The sequence below is a fragment of the Coptis chinensis genome, chromosome 3 (assembly GCF_015680905.1).
Source record: "Coptis chinensis isolate HL-2020 chromosome 3, ASM1568090v1, whole genome shotgun sequence".
Taxonomy (NCBI): Eukaryota; Viridiplantae; Streptophyta; class Magnoliopsida; order Ranunculales; family Ranunculaceae; genus Coptis; species Coptis chinensis.
The window spans coordinates 69,577,975-69,598,563 of NC_141458.1; the positions used below are offsets into that span (position 1 = coordinate 69,577,975).

General features: G+C 35.2%; 1 protein-coding gene and 1 long non-coding RNA gene across 2 annotated transcripts; one reads left to right on the top strand and one right to left on the bottom strand.

Moving 5' to 3' along the window:
* The first annotated feature begins 2,293 nt into the window (after nt 1-2,293).
* ICU2 (DNA-directed DNA polymerase) lies at nt 2,294-16,224 on the top strand. The gene is made up of 31 exons (XM_086602492.1): nt 2,294-3,352; nt 4,016-4,186; nt 4,273-4,356; nt 4,513-4,587; nt 4,768-4,832; nt 6,358-6,448; nt 6,571-6,759; nt 7,477-7,640; nt 7,774-7,888; nt 9,306-9,485; nt 9,594-9,707; nt 10,012-10,131; nt 10,223-10,546; nt 11,014-11,106; nt 12,028-12,146; nt 12,221-12,293; nt 12,406-12,462; nt 12,545-12,637; nt 13,344-13,466; nt 13,569-13,666; nt 13,769-13,814; nt 14,097-14,210; nt 14,295-14,378; nt 14,552-14,665; nt 14,757-14,846; nt 14,920-14,996; nt 15,087-15,303; nt 15,392-15,445; nt 15,547-15,666; nt 15,757-15,831; nt 15,935-16,224. The coding sequence occupies exons 1-31, from the start codon at nt 2,324-2,326 to the stop codon at nt 16,058-16,060; spliced, it is 4,494 nt and encodes a 1,497-aa protein (XP_086458618.1). The 5' UTR covers nt 2,294-2,323; the 3' UTR covers nt 16,061-16,224.
* Nucleotides 16,225-19,207: 2,983 nt separating this feature from the next.
* Nucleotides 19,208-20,031, bottom strand: LOC147510566 (uncharacterized). Its single transcript, XR_015216811.1, has 3 exons — nt 19,866-20,031; nt 19,692-19,775; nt 19,208-19,431 (listed from the first exon to the last, which is right to left on the bottom strand). It is a non-coding gene; the product is annotated as an uncharacterized LOC147510566 (long non-coding RNA).
* Between the last annotated feature and the right edge of the window lie 558 nt (nt 20,032-20,589).

The window sequence follows — 20,589 nt, forward strand, 5'->3', positions numbered from 1 at the left end:
CAAAGTTGGAGGGTGCACACCCTCTATTATGCCTTGTTTCGAGAGCGTTCGCCCCTCCTTCTCAATACGCACAAAAACAGTATCAAATCCCGATTCTTTCACTGTTTGAATTTGGAATTAGAAACTCCTAATTCTATTCAACCACCAAAGAGAACTTTCCAACTCACATAACCTAAACCCAACCTATAAATACCAATGAGAAGGGGGATTGAAGGGAGCCTCATCTTGCATTAAAACCAATAATCCTTAGAGCTGAAGAGATAGCTAGCGTTGGAACAGGCAAATTGGAGTAGAAGGCGCCACCCTGTTGGATTTCGGTTTTGTCAATGGCTTCTTTCTCTTTGACGTTTGTTGTTCTATATATCATGTCTAGCTAAACTACAAGTTAGGGCTTATATGAAGCCCTAGACTTGCATAAGTTTTTACCCTTTAATGACTTCATTAATTATTCTCTGAGTTGGGTTAATGATAAATTGATTGTTTTCATCGATATTAGTATAATACTTTCATTAATTATATATTACATGTTAATTTTATGTTTTGACTAGTTAATTGTTAGATAAATATTATGTTATTATCAAAACATCGTTTTTTATGTTTAATTAAATATTTGAGAAATTGTACTTTAAACAGACAACTTTTGTTAGAGATTTATATTTTCGTTTGCTGAAATTCAATCAACCATATATATATATATATATATATATATATATATATATATATATATATATATATATATATATATATATATATATATATATATAAGTTTCATGGTCACATCTTCGAGCAAGCAATAATTACCTTTCCCTCATGCTACTCATAATAAAAATAAAACTTTGAATTAATAATTAAACTATGAAAATCTACAACGGTCTAGGATGGATTCGAAGGTCTTAGGTTTTCTACATTGATAGTTTAAACCTAAGTTTTATTGTTTTTGTAGTTTAATTAAATAAGTTTAGTAATAGTTAATTCAAATCTTTATAAAACAAATTTTGTTCGGATTAGGTTAAATAATAATTTAAAACTCAATTATCGCCAATTGCATTCTATGTGGGATCGACCTTGCTCTTGTTTGTCTACTACAATAGACTTTGTGCACTTGCGAATATTATAAAATAGGGTTTAATTAGTCTAATTATTTAGGCCGGTTAAATTTATGTCAATATTAAAATGCAATAATAAGATTGGCAAACTTAAAAAATAAACATTTTTTAAAGTGATGTTTAGTATATTAATAATAAAATAAGATATATTACAATAGAAATCAATAAATTTATGTGATAAATGTTGAGGGCCTAAACTTTAAAGGCCCTTACCCTCCCTTCAAAGACTGAGGGACAGGTCAGCCCAGCCCACGTGGGGGTATGGGCATGACATGTTGAAAATGTGTTTATATATGGTGGGTTTAGGGCTTGACAAATTTTCGACTCAGGTTGGAGAAAGTCGGGACTTCTGGATAGACTGTCAGTTTGAGTGAAACCAATGGTTAAACCGTGAAACCGGTCCGTTTCTAAAATGAGAAAAAAAAAATGATAGGTCAGATAATCGAAACTAACACCGAAACTAAGTAGTAAAATTCTGTGTTTGTTTGTTTGTAGAATACTCCCATTTTGATTTATAACATGGACCAAAATATCGCCGATATATCCGATATATCGCCGATATATATCGGTATTTTGGTACACCGACATCGATATTTTCGACATATATCCACCGAATATAGAACTCTTTTTTTTTCCGATATATATCGGAATTTCCGATATGAAACTTTATATCGCCGATATAATCGATATTTCCGATATAATCGATATATATCGGTTGACTTTTTGACAATTTTAAAATATAAATCCGATATTTCCAATATATTTTCGATATATATCCGATATTTCCGATATATCCGATATTTCCGAAATTTTAAATAGTTTAGACTGGTTACCAAAAAAATAGATATATATCGAAATATCCGATATATATCGGTTTTTGGGTACACCGATATATTCATCGATATCGATATTTTGGGCCTTGATTTATAATACTTATTAACACTCTGAAACGATTGGAAACATTCTCTCAAATTGATATAATTTCCTCTCGAACAAGTATCTTGTTGATGTCTCTATATGCCTCAAATTGAGATATGATAGAATGGTAGAAGTGGAGCGAAGTTGAACAATGACATTTTGACCCGTGTAAAAGCACGTGCGGAACACGAGGTACACCTATTGGCGCGAAAAAAGAGAAGTCTCCCGCCTTTCCAAAACCATTACTTCGTATATCTGCATCCCGTCACACAAAATCAAACAACCCAAAAAAAAAAAAAATGTCGTTCGAACCAGCCGCCGCATCAAACAGAAGATCTAGAACCAAAACAGCCACCGCACGTGCAGAGGCCCTAGAACGACTTAAAACCATCAAAAGTGGCGGCACACGTCGTACATCCCAAGTAAAACTAGACACACCAATCTACGACACAGTAACCGAAGACGCGTACGCCCAATTAGTCGCTACACGTCGCGAGAAGTTCCAACACTTTATAGACGACGACGACGACGACGATGTCTTAGGGTACGGTGACCAAGGTCAAGAAGAAGACTGGACTCAAAATGTTCTCCCCTCATCTTCGTCAGAAGATGAAAACGAGGATAAGTCTAGAAAGAAGAAGAAAAAAGATGTTGTTGTTATTACTAAAAAGCCCTCTCAACTTGAAACTGCTGCTGCTGCTTTGATGGGTAAACAAAAGATTTACTCGTCATTTACTTCTTCTGTTTTCAAGAAAAATAATGATAATAAAGCTACTGATAGTATTGTTGATGAGGTTCTTGCTGAATTTGCACCTGATGAGTCTGATAGGGAAAGACGGCGAAGGGGGCCTTTAAATAACAAGAGTTTTAATCATGTTAAGATTGAGGAGAAGCCCATTTTAGTTAGTTGTGATTCGGTCGTTGATACTAATATTGAGTTGCCCCTAGTGGAGATTAAGGAGAATATTAATAATGATGTTGTGAAGAGTTGTGTGAAGGATAGACTTAGGGAATGGGATGATGATGTGAGTTTTGATCCGTTGCCTGTTAGTCAGAAGAAAGTTGAGAATGGGGTGAAGAAAGAGGGTGGGTTTTTGTTGAATGCCAAACTTAAGGGTGAAGTTGATCCTGCTTTGAGTGCTAGTGCTGGGTGGAAGGCATTACAGAATGGAGATAATGGGGATGTTGGTGTTATTAGGAAGGAGTGTAATGCAGAAGTGAAGTCAGAGATTTTCTTGGATTCGGATGGGTCGTTGCCATTTTATATAATTGATGCTTATGAGGAATTCTATGGTAACAATTTGGGGACTGTTTATCTCTTTGGAAAGGTACTCGATCTTCTCTTTTTATTTTTAATAGAGTTTCGGCCTTTTAAGTATTTGAAATTTCATTGTACGAGGATATTGATACATAATGATGTAAGGCTATGATCTCATTGAATTATATATGGCAGACAATATATGTGTATAGGAAGATTAGAAAAAAGCAGTATTACTATTTGAAAATTTGCAGATTGTGTTACCGTCTTTCTCATGTGCTATCAGAAGAGATGTTAGCAATATGTGTTAACCTTCACCCTTTTCCTTGTTTAATAAACTAGCGATGTTAATCTAGAAACAACAGACGAAGTGTTAAAAACATTTTTATATAGTTGTGATCCGCCGAGAGCTGGTAAACACAGTATCGTTAGTCAACGATGTTGTAGACACAATATAAATGATATGATAACTGTTCAAAAAGGTGCTTGATCATTGGCAAAAGATATTGTGTGCTTTGGACATGCGGCACCGTAGTGATTTGTATACTAGGACATTCTAGGAGACTTGGTTCTCTAAAGGTCTTTATTAAAAATAAGGCACTAGGTCTGAACATATGCTTTCAAAGGCACTATAAATCTAAGTATCTCTTTGCCACTTTTATGTCTTTTCAATTTGTTTTGTTTCTTTCTGCTTTTCCCAAGTGAGAATTTTCATCTTAGTTTATTCGTTTAGGTTAAAGCTGGAAATACATATCACAGTTGCTGCGTGGTTGTAAGGAATATGCAGAGATGTGTCTATGCTATCCCAAAGAAATCCATATTTCCTGACAATGAAATCATGGAGCTTGAGCGTGATGCTGCAGATTCCCAAATTTCAACAACAATTTTGCGGACAAAGCTGCAAGTAATGTTTACCTTATAATAATTCACGCATATTGATCATTTGTGTCATGCAATTGTTAATCAGTTTAACATGTGTGGTTTTGGTAGGAAATGGCATCTGGTCTGAAGAATGAAATTGCAAAAAAATTGTTAGATCTAAATGCATCAACTTTTTGCATGGCCCCTGTTAAGGTCTGTAATCCTGCTCAGCTTTCTTTGTTGTTGAGCCTCTTTGTAAATATAGTTCTTGTACAATCATGCTGCTCTTCTTGTTGGTTTTTCGTTTGTGTTAATAATATAATTTCATTATTTTACGTCATAAAAACTCGCGTAACTTTTACATTGCAGAGGGGATACGCATTTGAGCGATCTGACATACCTACTGGACAGCATTACGTACTTAAAATAAATTACCCATATAAGGTAATTCTAGTTAGTTACACTATCGCAAACTCGACAGCCTCTAGATTGTCAAGGAAGTTTCATGTGGTTCCTGGACAACAGAAGGCATAGATTTTTTTAAGTTCATTTTACTTTCAGCTCTTTGTAACGTTAGTTGATGATGTGCTTTATCTTTATTTGTCAATGGATTTGCACATGTAGGATCCACCATTTCCTTCAGATCTTAAAGGAGAACATTTTTCTGCCTTGCTTGGAACACATTGCAGGTATTAACACTGACAGAAAGCTTTGTCAGCAGATATGAGTTTCTTTTGATGTTAAAATCACTAATGTAATTTTAGATGGGAGACATTGTCATATTTTTTTTAATTACAATAAGTCAAGTTAGTGATACTTATATGTGGAGCTTAGTCTGCATCTCTATCATGAGTATGAACTTAGCAAATGCGTATGACCTCAGGAGGCTTATTTTAGCAAAAGATGTATACTGATTCACTTAATGACAATGAAGAATAGCTTACACGTGCAACCACTTAATTAATAGCAATAGCTAGTTGTTTTTTAATTGATTGACTTGGCTTACTTGGAAGAATTAGCACACGTCATGTTACTTTATTTAGTCATGAATTTCTCCAAAACTCCGGTTGATGGTGGAGTAGGCTATAGTTTAGTGGGGCCCAAAGTTGATCTGATCATTTAGTTGAACATTGAAAAGTACTTGGAACTGGCAAGTGCGAGTCAGACACAATTTTACAAGCTCAAAGGAAAGATGGATAGTAATAGAGCAATGCGGGACCGGTCTATTCATGTAAATTACCTGTATATATCCTTGATGGTCAAAGTATCAGTAAAGGTCCTCATAACCTGTAAATTACCTGTAATATTCTTTTATTTATTTATAATATATCCCTACTTGCATGCAAAAAAAAAAAAAAAAGTCCTCATAAGGGTTCAGGGGTTCAGGTGAGCTGCAGTCTACATTAAATTACCTGATTGAAAAACATCTTTATATCAGAGTTTGTTTATATTTTCTTATTTTAACTGAACTTACACTGGCACTTGAACTTTACAAGAAATTAAGGCTTGAACCTAGTTTAGAGACCCAACTGTACTTCTGGTGGTATGAAGAGAAATCTTGTTTCTCGCTTCAGCTCTACCCTAGCAACATCACATTTGATTTTCTATAAACATCCTGTCTGTGCCAGCTTTTGTCTCTTTCATGTGAGACAGGCAGACACATTAGTCGGATATATGTATCTGGCTAGAGAACAGAGTATCCGCACTGTGTACCACCAGAAGTACTAAAACATAGCTCTTGGAGTTTATTAGTGTCCTTTGTAGAACTTAGGTTATTTCCATTTACAGCTACATTATACACATAGAAATACAGCTAGTTGATTTCGTGATATAGGATGTGTTGACCACCTGAGTATGAAAAGAAAAGTATATGACTTTACTGCTAAGGGTTCTTGCTGTTGAGCCGAGTTTGTTATTCAATCTTTTGGGGGATCACTCTGTAAATATATTTGTATCCTTAACACACTCTGGTTCTTGTATATCTCTCGTCATTCTAGAAATGAGGTTGGAATTATCTTCCAACCCAACATGTCTCGAGCTACTTCCAAACTTTTTCGTTTTCCCCTCTTTCTTTTTTCCTGTTGTTCTTTTACAACCTTGATTTAATTTCAATATATGATTTTGTGACTATTTCATTTCCCAGCGGAACTGTTGTGGCATATTAATGTGAAGAAAGTAAAGGTGAATGATAAATTGTTATATACGTGTGTGCAGTCCTCTGGAGCTTTTCCTGATCAAAAGGAAAATTAAGGGACCCTCCTGGTTATCTATTTCAAAATTTTCCACCTGTGAATCCCCTCAGCGTGTAAGGGTTTTTGGACTTCATCTCTGTAATACTTTTCATGTAGATATCAACATCATCTATTTGGTTTTTGGAATATTAAAAGCCACTTCAATGTAATTGGGCTGGGCTCTATATTGGAACAGGTAAGCTGGTGTAAGTTTGAAGTCATTGTTGATTGTACAAAGGACATAAGGATTCCATCTTCTTCAAAATCCGCACTTGAGATTCCTCCTGTAACAGTTTCAGCAATAAACTTGAAGACAGTCATAAATGAAAAGCAGAACGTAAATGAGATTGTGTCAGCATCTGTCATCTGCTGTCATAAAGCCAAGGTATCTTCTATGTCCCTATTTTGACAGTACATGGTATTTGCTTCTCATATTAAGACACCCCCCTCCCCCCAAGTTTTGGTATTAATTGTTGCCTTCTCGGTTATTTTTGCGTTTGTGGGTTTCTTACTTCTTAGGATGGAGCCAAAACGAACTAGGGCAGGTTAAATAGCTGATTGACTTCATGCATAAAAATTCATTACTTTTAAATAAAAAACTGGAAACTGGCGTATATAAAAAATGGCCGTTTATAGCTTACAAGAAGTTTTCTCCTGGAGTTCAATCATCTAATTTTTTCGAATAAAGATCATTAGTTCTGTTATTTGTTATTGGTGCATTTCTATGTGAGTCTTGTTCCAATAACTGTGTTATCACAGCATTCTTGTTCTGCTCAAGCTAATAGCAGTATTTTTTTTCATTCTTCACGAGTTTTTTTCATTCATGAGATTGCTGTTCATGGAGTTGTATTAACGAGACAGCACTACTTGGACATGAAAATTGATGTGAACTTTTAATTAAGGCCTAAAAAATTTGCAAGTTCTTAAGCCTAGGAATTAACATGACTTTTGGACTTGAAGAATATCTTTTGTTTGATGGAGCTTTATAACCAAGGTTTTTGTTAGTAGTGTTAAATTTTACCTGAGGAACAAGCAATGACCAGAACCTGGTTTTTGGGTATGATGGAAATAGTGCCGATCTGTCCTTTTTTCTGCTTTCCAGATTGACACTCCTATGTTGGCATCTGAGTTGAATAGACTTGGAGCACTTAGCCATTTTACTGTTATAAGAAAGCTTGAAGGTGGCATCTTTCCAATGGGTTTCACGAAAGAGGTTACTGATAGAAATTCAAAGGCTGGTTTGAATATACTTGGTGTTGAAAGCAGGTAAACTTTGTTTCTGATGTGATATTGTTCCATTTCATCTTTCTAAGAGAACGTCTTAACAGTTCTTTTGGAAAAATTTACCATCATCCTCTTGCAAATCAATTTCACTATTTTTTAGTTAACGATTTTGCAGTGAAAGAGCCTTGTTGAATCGCCTGATGCTTGAATTACACAAATTGGACAGTGATGTCCTTGTTGGGCACAACATATCTGGGTTTGACTTGGATGTTCTTCTCCACAGAGCTCAGGTGATATTTTAATATATTACGAATTTATGAGTACCAACACTTTCTTTGTCAAAGAATCACATGTATTGTTTCTTTTTAGAATTAAGTATTAACTAAATGATAGCATAACAAACTGAAGACAGTTTTTTGCTGATACATAAAACGTACTGAATTGATATAATTTGAAGAATTACATAAATACTTGGGGTATTAACCAGAGGCAAAGAACCTAGGACCAAAGAGACCCCAACCGCGTTACACCCATACAACCAAAGGACTAACACAGTTATAACTTATACTGAATTAGATGTCTATATCCCAAAGTGTGAGACATTTTGGTTCCTACTGCTGTTTAGTTGCAATTTTTACTAGTGAAAGTTGTTTTTCAAATCAACACTTGCTTTTCCACTAAACTAAAATTCATCAAGGGGAATGCTTTCAAAGTTGACGGTTATACCATCTACTTTGTAATCTCCCTGCCTATGTCAATGCTACTTGGGGTTGTGACATCAGAGGTCTAAGTGGGTGGTTGGAATGATAGTGTCAATTAAATAGGGTTGGAAATTGTAAGGGGCACTTCTCCCCTTTCCCAGGCATCATTTGCAAATTGATCGAGGTCGTAATTCACTTGTGACACCGTGTTGGATTATGTTAGTTGTGGTTGCATCCATAAGTAGCATCATCCATCTTTGTTTCATATCATATATGCTCAAGATCCTCATATCCTGATTTATTTTCAGTGCTAGAATAGAAATGCTTGCTTCTGTAGTTGCATTTCAAAAACACTGGCGATCAAGCTCCTGCAGTTGAACTTCACATGTTTTCTCTGAATCTTGGTTGCTTCCTTAGTGTTGACATGTATAAACCTCTAATATATTAATAAAATTGCCCCTTCACATAAGTTCGAGCTTATAGAGAAATTGGCAATATAACATGGTAGCAGAGCCTCTGGTTTCTGAGAGGTCTCGGGTTCAACTCCTGCCAAGTGAAGATGTCAATCCTTCTATTGCATTGCATTTCAACTCCCGCGGTCGGTGAAGATGTTGATCCTTTACGTGTATTTTTAGCTGTCTCATTTGGGGGGAGTTGACATATATGAGTGTCCCCGAGCCTACTCTAATATATTAATAGAATTGACTTTTCACATAAGTTCGAGTTTATGGAGAAATTGGCAATTTAACATGGTATCAGAGCCACTGGTTTCTGAGAGGTCTCAAGTTCTCAACTCCTACCAGGTGAAGATGTCCAGTTTTTCTGCCTGTGTATTTCCAGTGTGTTCCGCTGAGGGGGAGTGTTGACATATATAAACCTTTAATATATAAATAAAATTGACCCTTCACATAAGTTCGAGCTTATGGAGAAATTGGCAATTTAACACTTAGGTAATAGGGAATTTGTTTTCTGTTACTTGATGGAGATTTGGTTACTTGAAATGCAGGCTTGTAAGGTACCAAGCAGCATGTGGTCCAAAGTTGGACGTCTCAAGCGTTCTGTAATGCCCAAGCTTACAAAGGGAAGCTCCGTTTTTGGGTCTGGTGCAAGTCCAGGGATCATGTCATGTATTGCTGGTCGGCTCTTGTGTGATACGTTTGTGTGCTCTCGCGACCTGTTGAAGGAGGTAAATAGTTTGCGGTTACGTTCTGTGCTATGATTTCGTGAGAATGGTTTTCGAATCTGATAAAAACTCTTGAATATTCATTTCCTTGTGTGGATGTGTTTCTTCCAGGTCAGTTATTCTTTGACCCAACTTGCAAAAACTCAGCTGAATAGAGACAGGAAGGAGATTGCTCCGCACAAAATTCATACTATGTTCCAGTCATCAGGATCGCTAATGGAACTAGTAGGTTTTTATGCCAAACTTTTTGTTATTAGGCAATCTAGCATGTCATGTGTGTTTAGGACTTTAGGTAATCACGAGTGTTAGCATTTACATTCTTGTTTGGCATTGCTATAATTTGGACTAGGCAGTAGGCACTCAATACAGGGAGAATTTTGTATTTGTGTGTGTGATTTTATTCGGACTGGAATTGGCTTCTGGACAACATTAAGGCTTCCGATGGCATAGAAAGTGTTACTAGGGTACCTGTGATCATGGAATCTTGAATGCATCATCATGTTATGCTAATTGTTCCGCAATAAATCAGATAGAGTATGGTGAGACGGACGCCTGGTTATCCATGGAATTGATGTTTCATTTGAGTGTTCTTCCCCTTACAAGGCAGCTGACTAACATCAGTGGTAATCTCTGGGGGAAAACTCTCCAGGTGAGTTATTATATAATTTTTGGTAGTGCAACATGTGTGGCGACTGCAAAAGTTAATTCTTTTCTCAATTTCTCCTCCTCTTTCTTTTTAGGGTGCTAGGGCGCAGAGAGTAGAATATCTTTTGTTACACGCCTTCCATGCCAAAAAGTATATTGTCCCTGATAAGATTTCTGCTCGTGAGAAAGAAGCAATCTCTGCAAAACGGAGAATGTCTCATGGTGCTGAGGGTGGAGATGCTGATAATGTCGACTTAAAGGGAATTCCTTCTGAAGATGGCCTTCAGCAACTTGATCAGGGTAAAGGCAAAAAAGGTCCTGCCTATGCTGGTGGATTAGTTTTGGAACCTAAAAAAGGTCTATATGACAAGTACATATTACTTTTGGACTTCAACAGTCTATACCCGTCAATAATTCAGGTTAGTGATATTTCTGCCTGCATTTTGTTCTGTGTTTTATTTTTATATCTTTATTTGCTATGTTACAAGGACGCACCATATTTTTAAAATAATCCGTGTCGGACATGACAGACACATTGTATTTGATAAACCTCATTTTGATAGTTCTCCGTGCCGGACACTCTGTATCTGTGTCGGATACGGACACACGTATCTGTATCAATGTAACTTAGTTTATTTGTATGTCACATAGCATTAGATAGCTACAGCCAGTAGGTTATATAATGTCGTTGTTCTTATTGGTATTACTATTATTATTTTCATTATTACTGCTATTATTGTCATATCTGTTATCATTATTGTTTTCATTATTATTACTATTATAGTATTATTATTAGTAGTACTGCTACTATAATTATTGTCATTTGTCATTATTGCTATTATTATTACGATTATTAACTTTCTGCACATGGGAATTGTTTTATTAGGAATACAATATCTGTTTCACAACAGTAGAAAGATCTGCGGATGGATCAGCTCCCCGTTTACCATCTTGTAAAACAATTGGAGTTTTGCCTCAGGTTGCCCCTTAACTAATGGACTTTGGTTTTCTATTATGACTGTTTGTAATTTATAAAAACTCTGATCTATCAATTCCAATTATTATTCTTTTTTCATTTTTTTTTTCTCATTCACTTTGTTTGTTTATATATTTTTAATTATGTCAGTGCATGCTTGATATGATTCCATAACCTGTGTGTTTTCGCATATATGCAAGTTTAAAATTGTTTGGTTTTCTGCTGAATTTTTCATTTCTGAAATCAATTGCTTGGTTGGATAGTAATTAGGCTTAGTTTGGAGCAGATGTTAGATTGTGGATTGGATTTTGTTTGTGCATGTCCATTAGTTATTACATATGACGGATGATCCTCCGCTGGTACGCTTATTTCATCACTCCCTTTACTACTTTACAAGATAAGCAACCTAGGGTTAACCTTTGTTTTTTCCCTAGTGACCTACAAACTAAACAAGTTGCCAACCAAAATATTACTGCTCGAAACTTCCTATTCTTATCTTCACAAGGACACCTGTTGTAAAATGTACTGCATTGATAAAATATACTTTTCTGCATTGACGAAATATACTTTTCTTAGTTCAGCATTTGCGTACTGCATTGACAAAATATACTTTTCTTAGTTCAATATTTGCTTAGGTATAATTATCATATAATGTACACCTTTCTAGAGCTTTTGAGTTAGTGATCTTTAGATTAGTTCAAGTCAGTAGTCACATCAAAAGGACAAATAATTCTGTGATCACTTTGGAAGTGCTACTCAAGTGACATAACTTCTAGTCAGGGTTTCTGTTTTAAGCAAAGTTTTGCAAAGTTATGCAACTTTTTACAGTTTTTATTATTTGTCTTCTTTCTCTCAAACTTCCTCTCTGCCTAATGAAGTTTGTAGTTGAGAAACTTATACGAACTTTGGTTTTATGCGCTGTAGTTACTGAAGAATTTGGTTGAGAGGAGGAAAAATGCGAAGAGATGGCTTAAAACGGCATCTGGTCTGAAATATCAGCAGCTTGATATTCAGCAACAAGCACTAAAGCTCACCGCAAATAGGTTTGTGTTTCATCTTTTCTCACCAGAACTCTTACTTTTCTGTAGCACTAATCCTCTATTTGACTTGCACTCAGTATGTATGGATGCTTGGGGTTTCCCAATTCGAGATTCTATGCAAAGCCACTAGCTGAACTTATAACATTACAGGTAAGACTATCTTCTACTACATTCAGATTACTACCCACTTTGTTTGTCTGCACGTACTTGCAATTGAATAATTAGAGGTTCTTACTGAGTAAGCCATGCAATTTTTGTGCAGGGAAGGGAGATTTTACAAAGTACTGTTGATCTTGTCCAGAACAATCTGAACTTAGAGGTCATTTATATTGGTTCTGACTTTTGATTATATCTCAACTTTTATGACATCAAGTTGACAAGGAAACTTTTGTATTAAACAGGTGATCTACGGTGATACAGATTCAATCATGATTTATAGTGGACTTGACGATATTGCACAAGCCAAAGTAATAGCAGGAAAAGTCATCCAAGAGGTAAGTTGCGTATAATTCTATATAATATGGAGCATTGATGTTGTGCCAACTAGAGACAAATGAAACGGCCTGAATACATTTCACATTCTCAACTAAAAAGATGTGGCCCTACATCTATACTTCCATAAAATTAACGTTGTATGACTATTTCTAACAATATTTTCAATTATAATTACTGTCTCAAATCCATGGCACAAATGTAAATAGAACTGATGTCTAGGATAAAGAAAATATAGTGCATAAAGCAAATAAGAATTGCACCACGTGGCGGAGAGGGAGAGAAAGTGTTGTACCTGTTGATTTTTGTGATACTCAAAACGTCATTTTGTAATGATCCGTAAGTAGGTATTGGTAGAAATTTGTATTTTTAGGATGCTCTCAGAGGGACCTTTTAATTTAAGTCAGTTAAGAACACCAATTTTTGGCGCTTGCAAGGTAGATTGATAAAAAAGCATGGCCTTTGTGGGCTCGGGTGGCAAACCAAATTGTGCCTTTGATGCATGAGTTCCTAGAGGCACAGTTCGCCACTGGTGCGATATGTTATGGTTTTAGGGATAACGTATATGTTGCCTATGAATTGTACATATCTGACAATGTTGAGGTTAAACACATTACTTTAAGATAAGAACATTCTAAATGTGAATTGTGGATATTTGAGAATAAAGTAGGCATCTGAGAATTTACCTTCAACTCTTTATGTTATCAGGTCAACAAAAAATATAGCTGTTTGGAGATTGATCTTGATGGCTTGTACAAGAGAATGCTACTTCTCAAGAAAAAGAAATATGCAGCTGTCAAAGTGCAGTTTAAGGATGGGACTCCATACGAGGTTATTTTTATTTTTTTTAAAATAAAAACCTACTCTATTTGTTTTGTAACGATCGGCAAGGAACCTTTTTGTCTGATTGGCTGTTTAACTTGCATTGAGAAGATCATTGAACGCAAAGGTCTTGACATGGTTCGGCGTGACTGGAGTTTGCTGTCAAAAGATTTGGGGGATTTCTGCCTAAGCCAAATATTATCCGGCGGGTACATTACTACATATCATCTCTTAGGTTTGGTTGGAAAAAAACTAATGTAGTAAGTAGATTAAAATTCAACATCAAAAATTTAACATTCTTATTCTTGCAGGTCTTGTGAGGATGTTGTTGAGTCAATTCATAGCTCCCTTATGAAGGTGATCAATGATTTTATGTGAATTACTACACTCTGGCAAATAATTTTTAAGTACTATGTCTTGTGATGCTATATAATCACATCCTTCTGTACAATGTCCTAAAACTGTTTTGGTACATTGATACTTATATTTCTTTTAGAAGACCATTGTCCTTATTCTTATTTAATAAAGCTTATACGACCTGCTAAAATTTACCAGGGCTTCCATGCTTTGAACCTTGCATATTTGTAATGAACAAACTACCAAGAAACCTATTACAAATGGAAATATCAATATCAACAGGTCCAGGAGGAGATGAGAAATGGGGAAATAGCACTTGAGAAATATGTCATCACAAAAACACTGACAAAACCACCTGAGGCCTATCCAGATGCCAAAAACCAACCGCATGTCCAGGTGAGACCATCAAAATGAAATAGTGCGTAAACATGTTTCTTGTATTCATAGTTTTCATGATGTCTGCCTCAAACCTTGTACCAGGTGGCACTTAGATTGAAGGAAGCCGGATACTCTAGTGGGTTCTCTGCTGGTGATACTGTCCCTTACGTTATTTGCTGTGAGCAGGTACTTTTTTCTCACAGCATTATTTCTTCAGTGTTAATATGTGAATTTTTTTTATCATGTTGAAAGAATATAATTTTGATTAAAGTGGCAATTGTCGATGTCAAGAATGCATGGTGATGGTGATAAAAGGAAATGTGAATTACTTAATATATATGTGCATTTGTTATGGGTAGGGAACTAGTTCAGGTTCATCCACAGGGATTGCTCAGCGAGCTAGGCATCCTGATGAGCTGGAAAAGGAGAGGGGCAACTTGATGGTTGACATTGAATATTACTTGTCCCAGCAGGTTTGGCTATATGAGTCGACTACTTGTACCGTTCTGTTTTCCTGTGTTTTCAGTGTGCTCACTTAGTTTGAGATGGTGTATGACCATGCAGATTCATCCTGTAGTATCACGTCTATGTGCCTCCATTGAGGGCACAAGCCCAGCACGCTTGGCTGATTGTCTGGGGCTTGACTCATCCAAGGTAAGTGTCACAATTTACAGACCAACTGACAATGAGACAGCATCTTTTATGAGCTAACAATGTTCTTGTTCAGTTTCAAAATAAAAAAACTGACGCAGTCAGCAATGATCCATCTGCATCACTCTTGTCTGCTGTAGATGATGATGAGAGGTAAATTATTTCCACTCACATTAATGTGAATTTTCCTATGCTATATCACAAGTTATGGTTGGAATAGTGCTCATGGACTAATTTTTTCAGATATCGTGGATGCGAGCCTTTACGGTTATCATGTCCTTGCTCATGCACTTTTGAGTGTCCTACACTATCCAGTTTGGTGTCATCATCAAGTGGTGAAAGCTTGACAGAGTTGCAAGCCAAGGAGTCCAGCCATAATTTTTGGCATACATTGCATTGTCCGAAGTGTCCAGATGATAGTGATGGAGGTCTAATTACTGCTGTAATGATTGCTAACCAGGTAATTGTTTGCATGCGTGATGCTTGATAAAATTTGTTTGTTAATATACCAAAGGCTAGTTAGAATAAACAAACATTCCTTCTCACAGGTCAAACGTCAAGTAGATGGATTCATCTCCATGTATTACAAAGGCACAATGACGGTATCCACTGGTTTCTTACTGATTAAACATATTTTACGTAAGGCGCTAATTTACTATTTTTACTTTATCTAACTTTAAAGTTCTTTATCATCCTGTGATAGTGCGATGATGAAACTTGCAACTTCACCAGTCGAAGTCTGAACATGAGGGTAATTGGTGAATCTGAGAGAGGAACGGTTTGTCCAAACTACCCTCGCTGTAATGGGCACCTTGTCAGAAAGGTCTTGATCAGATTCATAATACTTGACATGTTAACATTTGTTTTTTTTCCAAAACCTATTTTTATTAATAATTTGACCATAAATGTACAGTATACTGAAGTGGATTTGTACAAGCAGCTTTCGTATTTCTGCCATGTGTTGGATGCTGTACGATTCATTGACAAGGTTGCTTTTCGCTCTAAGCCACTTCATCCATTTGTTTTAAATGCCATATGTTGTCTAACCCCTTGGTGTTTTTTTCCCCCTATTTTGCTGTTGAGCTTCACAGTTGGACCTGAAGCTTAGAATACCACTGGAGAAAGATCTCGCCAGAATCCGCCTTGTAGTACAGAAGATACGAGACCGTTGTGCTTATGGGTGGATCCAAATGAAGGACCTTACTATCAGTGTTTGAACCAGAGGACTGGTGATGGTGCTGCTGAGTTGATTACTCTGATTGTTTTATTAATGTAAATATTTATGTAAGCTGTAAATATTTGAAGCACAAATAATGGTTACACTTGTTCCGGCTGTATTTGTTGACTATCTTGAGTTTTATATCTATCCCCCTTAACTAAACAGTTAATTTCTGCCAATTTTCAATTTTCAATTTTGGTTGCCATAAAAAAGTAAAATCATATTGTCAAAAAGTAATAGAGAGAATGTTCGCCGGCTTCTTTATTAGTACTTAAACTAGATTTTTGGACCCGTTCAACGAATGGGACTCTTTTTATATCATTTTTTTTCTTAATTTTTTTTTATTATGTATTAAAAATCTTACTTCCAAACCATATTGAAATTCAGAAAGTAAATTAATTGATCAAAGTTCCCATCGCCCAATAATTTGTTAGACTAAAAGATTGATTTTTATTTTTTATTTTTTATTTTTTTTTATTTTTTTTTTTTTTTTTTTTTTTTCTTTTCAATGGGCCTTATAGTGTATTACATATCCAATGTATTACATATTCAAATTTTAGGCTGTCTTTTAATTATCATTTTTTTAATGAGTTTTATGATAAATGTTGGTTTAATTCTTAGCCCATTAATTACTATACTTAACACGTGGTCTCACTTTCACCACTTGTATCTCTAATTTCCATACGTGTATTTCCACTCTCATTTTTTTAAGAAAGTAAATGGGTTAACCTATTTATCGAATATCTATCTTCAGTTGACTTTAGCGAATAAGTAAATTCAATCACTCTTAAAGGTACTTTTATTTTTCTCAATATCTCTTGAACTTGCTCTTGATTTTTATAGTTTTCTAATTTTCTATCGTTTGTTCATTGCCAAGTTCATGGTAAGCGTACTGATGTACATGTAATGTGTAAAGTAAGGTTTTTCATCTGTCACGAAAAAGAAATCCAATGCTGAAATTTATAGGTTGTTGGTGGGTAAATTTATAGGTTTTTCATCTCTTGATTGATTTCTAAAGCATTTGTGCTAGGAATGGCTACGTGAAGAGTTAAATCTGTCAAAGTATTGACGTATTATGAGTGGTTTATGGCTGGTTTATCTGCTGATGTCCTTGAGTGGTTGTTTATTTTTTTACTATTCATCAATGATGTGTTCTCATACTTGGACGGGTGCCGTTAAATGAATATGTATTTGGGTTAACTAGTATTACCCCCTAGATGAGCCAATTAGGATTCCCCCCCACTAGATGGGGAATTAGGATCTCCCCTAAATACACACAAAAAAAAAAAAGTCAAAGTGGGTTGACCGAAATTTTTTTGTGTGTATTTAGGGGGGAGACCCTAATTTCTCATCTAGGGGATCCTAATTGGCTCATCTGGGGGGGGTAATACTAGTTCACCCTATATATTTTTTGTTAAAAGACTTGCAACTATTTGTAATTAAATGAATAACATTAGTTCTTTGTAGATGTCTGAAAATTGTTGTGTCAATTCTTTATGCGTGTTCCAAGTGATGTGTTACTGTGTCAAATTGTAGCAGCTCTAAGAACGATATTTTTTCTTCTACTTATGGCTTGGTTAGCTCTCTAAGAGTCTGAATATATATTCATTGCTAAGATAAATTTTCACCCCTTCTAGATTCCAAGTATTTCTACCATATCCCCTCGAAAGCAAAGATAACCGATGTTGCATTATGTAACAAATTTCACGATACAAAAGAAGCCTCAGCTCCTATCCAAAAAACTGTCGATTCACAATTCAAAATAAGTGCACGTCTTAAGCTTTTTATTTATCCTTTATCATCCAATTCCTATTCTATTCCCATAATTAAAGATTTGGAACTCCTGAAATACATATTATTCAACCAAGAGGAAGCATGACTTCAACATAACGCCATATATATATATATATAAAAAAAGTTTCAATGAAATACGCATGTGATAAAGGACTACTTGATATCTTGGTTGGCCCACTTAGCATAAAGAAGGAAAAAAAAATTAGATCAAGATAAAATTATACAAACTTATAGTTCACGACTTCAAGTATCCACATTTAACCTCTTTTAACAAAATCAATATCATTACAGTTGCCTTTGATATAATATAATGGACTACAATATATACTATGCTACTATAATATTTAATTTTACAGTTACAGAAACTTGAAGCTAGGATTTTACAGTTGATTTCGCTCTGGCTACTTTATATTACGCCGAATACAACAATTCCGACCCAGGATCAAATACTTCAAATAGAGTTACATGGCCTGGTTACCATATCATAGATGCCACTGATGCGGTCAAGTTCACTGTCTCATAACTTATAGTTGGGGACACATGGTTATCTCAGACTGGTGCATGTGCCTTATACTAATGGCCTTGTAATTTGAACTTCTAGAGGCCGATTAGACGTTTACTCGATTGTTTTAGGTGCATTCTCACTTATTGCTTACGATATATATAAATGTTGTCTTACGCTTAAAACAAATAATAACAAACGCTTTCACATTAACAGAAGCATTTATCTCTAGAGAATTTGATATCTAATTCATTACCTTTATATTATTGCCCATCAATGTCACCTATGTCCAGAAGTTTCTCTTGTGCTCATTATGTAATTCGAATGTCCTTTCATCTCAAGTTTTGTTACTGCCCTTTTTAATGATTATTGTCGCTAAGTTCACTTCAATTGTTTATACTCTTCTCTTTTTCTCATGCTTTCTTTTGCTTTCCAAATTCTATGTGTATTCTTAATTTTCTTAATGCAGCAAAAATTCTTAAAACTGCTATGTTTTGTGCAACCATTTCCTTCTTGTTCTTCTTTCCCTTAAAATGCATCAAAATTTGCTTGTGACTTCTTCATGCCTTTGACACAAACATATCAATAATTGCATGCCATGTAAACAATTCCAATTTTGTTTTTGAGATCATATATATACATGTAGCATTTAGAGCATTCCATGATTATCAGGGGAAAAAAAAATAGTGCACTCCGCATCTGGAAAACGCACTAAGATCTGTCAAGATACCATTGGCAAGTATATAGAATTCACAAAAATAAGTTCCAGATAGTTATCACTTAAGAGGTCTCTAATACGATAGAAGCCTTGTTGATAATTTACAATACAATATAAGTACCAGCCCACTATTACCAACACTAAACATATTGAAGTGTATCAGAATACTATTAAGAATAGATTCACAACTCCAACTGCCTTCAAAAGTCTTGCTATTTGTCGCATTTATAAGCAATTTATAGTATCCTCTCACATGCGTGGGTTGACAGCACAACAACTATCACTAACTTTGCATCTTCATGGGCATAAAATCAGCTAGTTGCCAATCGTATCTGCAACAGCAGTTCCTTTGATCCTACATCAAGTAATTGATAATAATAGAGTTAGCTTCAAGCTACACCTCAACTATTACAATGCATTGTGGAAGTCTATGTTGAGTCTTTCAATCTCCTTTTATGCAAAATTCCTTAGAATAATATCCTAAAAGACTATTGCAAGCTAAAAAAACAGAGGACTCAAAGGAGTCTAAAGGTATTCAAACCCTCATTCAATGGAGTATACATACAAATAAACACATTCATATCCATATGTAGAGATATAACATGCCCAACTTACCAACTTTTGTGTCTGACGCTAAAGATTGAAACACCGTAGCATCATGTACTTGAGAAGCAAAGCTGACCAACTCGTAAGACTTCCCTGCCATTATTCTCAAGTTAAAACCCACAAATTCAAGCAAAAAAAAAAAAAAAAAAAAAACAACAACAACAACAAACGATATAATCTTACCTGATAAAGTCTCAAAGCTAGCAAAATTTCCATTCCTTTGCAACTTAAGTGTTATCTCTTGCTTATCAAGATCAGTAGTCTGAAAAAACCGTACCAAAGCTCCTTATTCACATTAGTTTAAAAAAAAAAAAAAAAAAAAAAAAAAGAATTAATAAATGGGAAGACATAATTACTTGATTAACTGGCTATTGAAAAAGCCAAAGCTCCTTATTATTAGTCATTAAAGATATATCTAAAAGTGGGTCCTTATCATCCTCTTCAAATTGTGGTGCATTCGGTTTTTTTGCCATTTGATCTACTTCGGACTGATAATTTACAATACAATATAAGTACCAGCCACTATTACCAACACTAAACAGATTGAAGTGTAGCGCAATACTATTAAGAATAGATTCACAGCTAGTTGTCAATCGTATCTGCAATAGCAGTTCCTTTGCTCCCGTATCAAGTAATTAATAATAATAGAGTCAGCTTCAAGCTACACCTCAACTATTACAATGCATCGTGGAAGTCTATTTCAGGATGAGCACCAAGGTCATACAAAGTCTCAAGATGGGTCATTACAGTAAGCATATAGTTTATTGGCATACTTATCACATTGTGGAAGACCTTGAAAGAATGAAACACTCTAGACATTTCTATTTCATGACTCATGTACATTTTTTATTTATGCTCAGAAAACTGAATCAATGAACCTATTTCATGACTCATGTACATTTTTTAT

Excerpts from the sequence above, each read along its gene's own strand:
- ICU2 (XM_086602492.1), top strand. The coding sequence starts at position 2,324 with ATGTCGTTCGAACCAGCCGCCGCATCAAACAGAAGATCTAGAACCAAA. Across the intron at positions 7,889-9,305 it reads TTCTTCTCCACAGAGCTCAG|GCTTGTAAGGTACCAAGCAG; the intron begins GTGATATTTTAA and ends CTTGAAATGCAG. Across the intron at positions 15,446-15,546 it reads ATTACAAAGGCACAATGACG|TGCGATGATGAAACTTGCAA; the intron begins GTATCCACTGGT and ends ATCCTGTGATAG.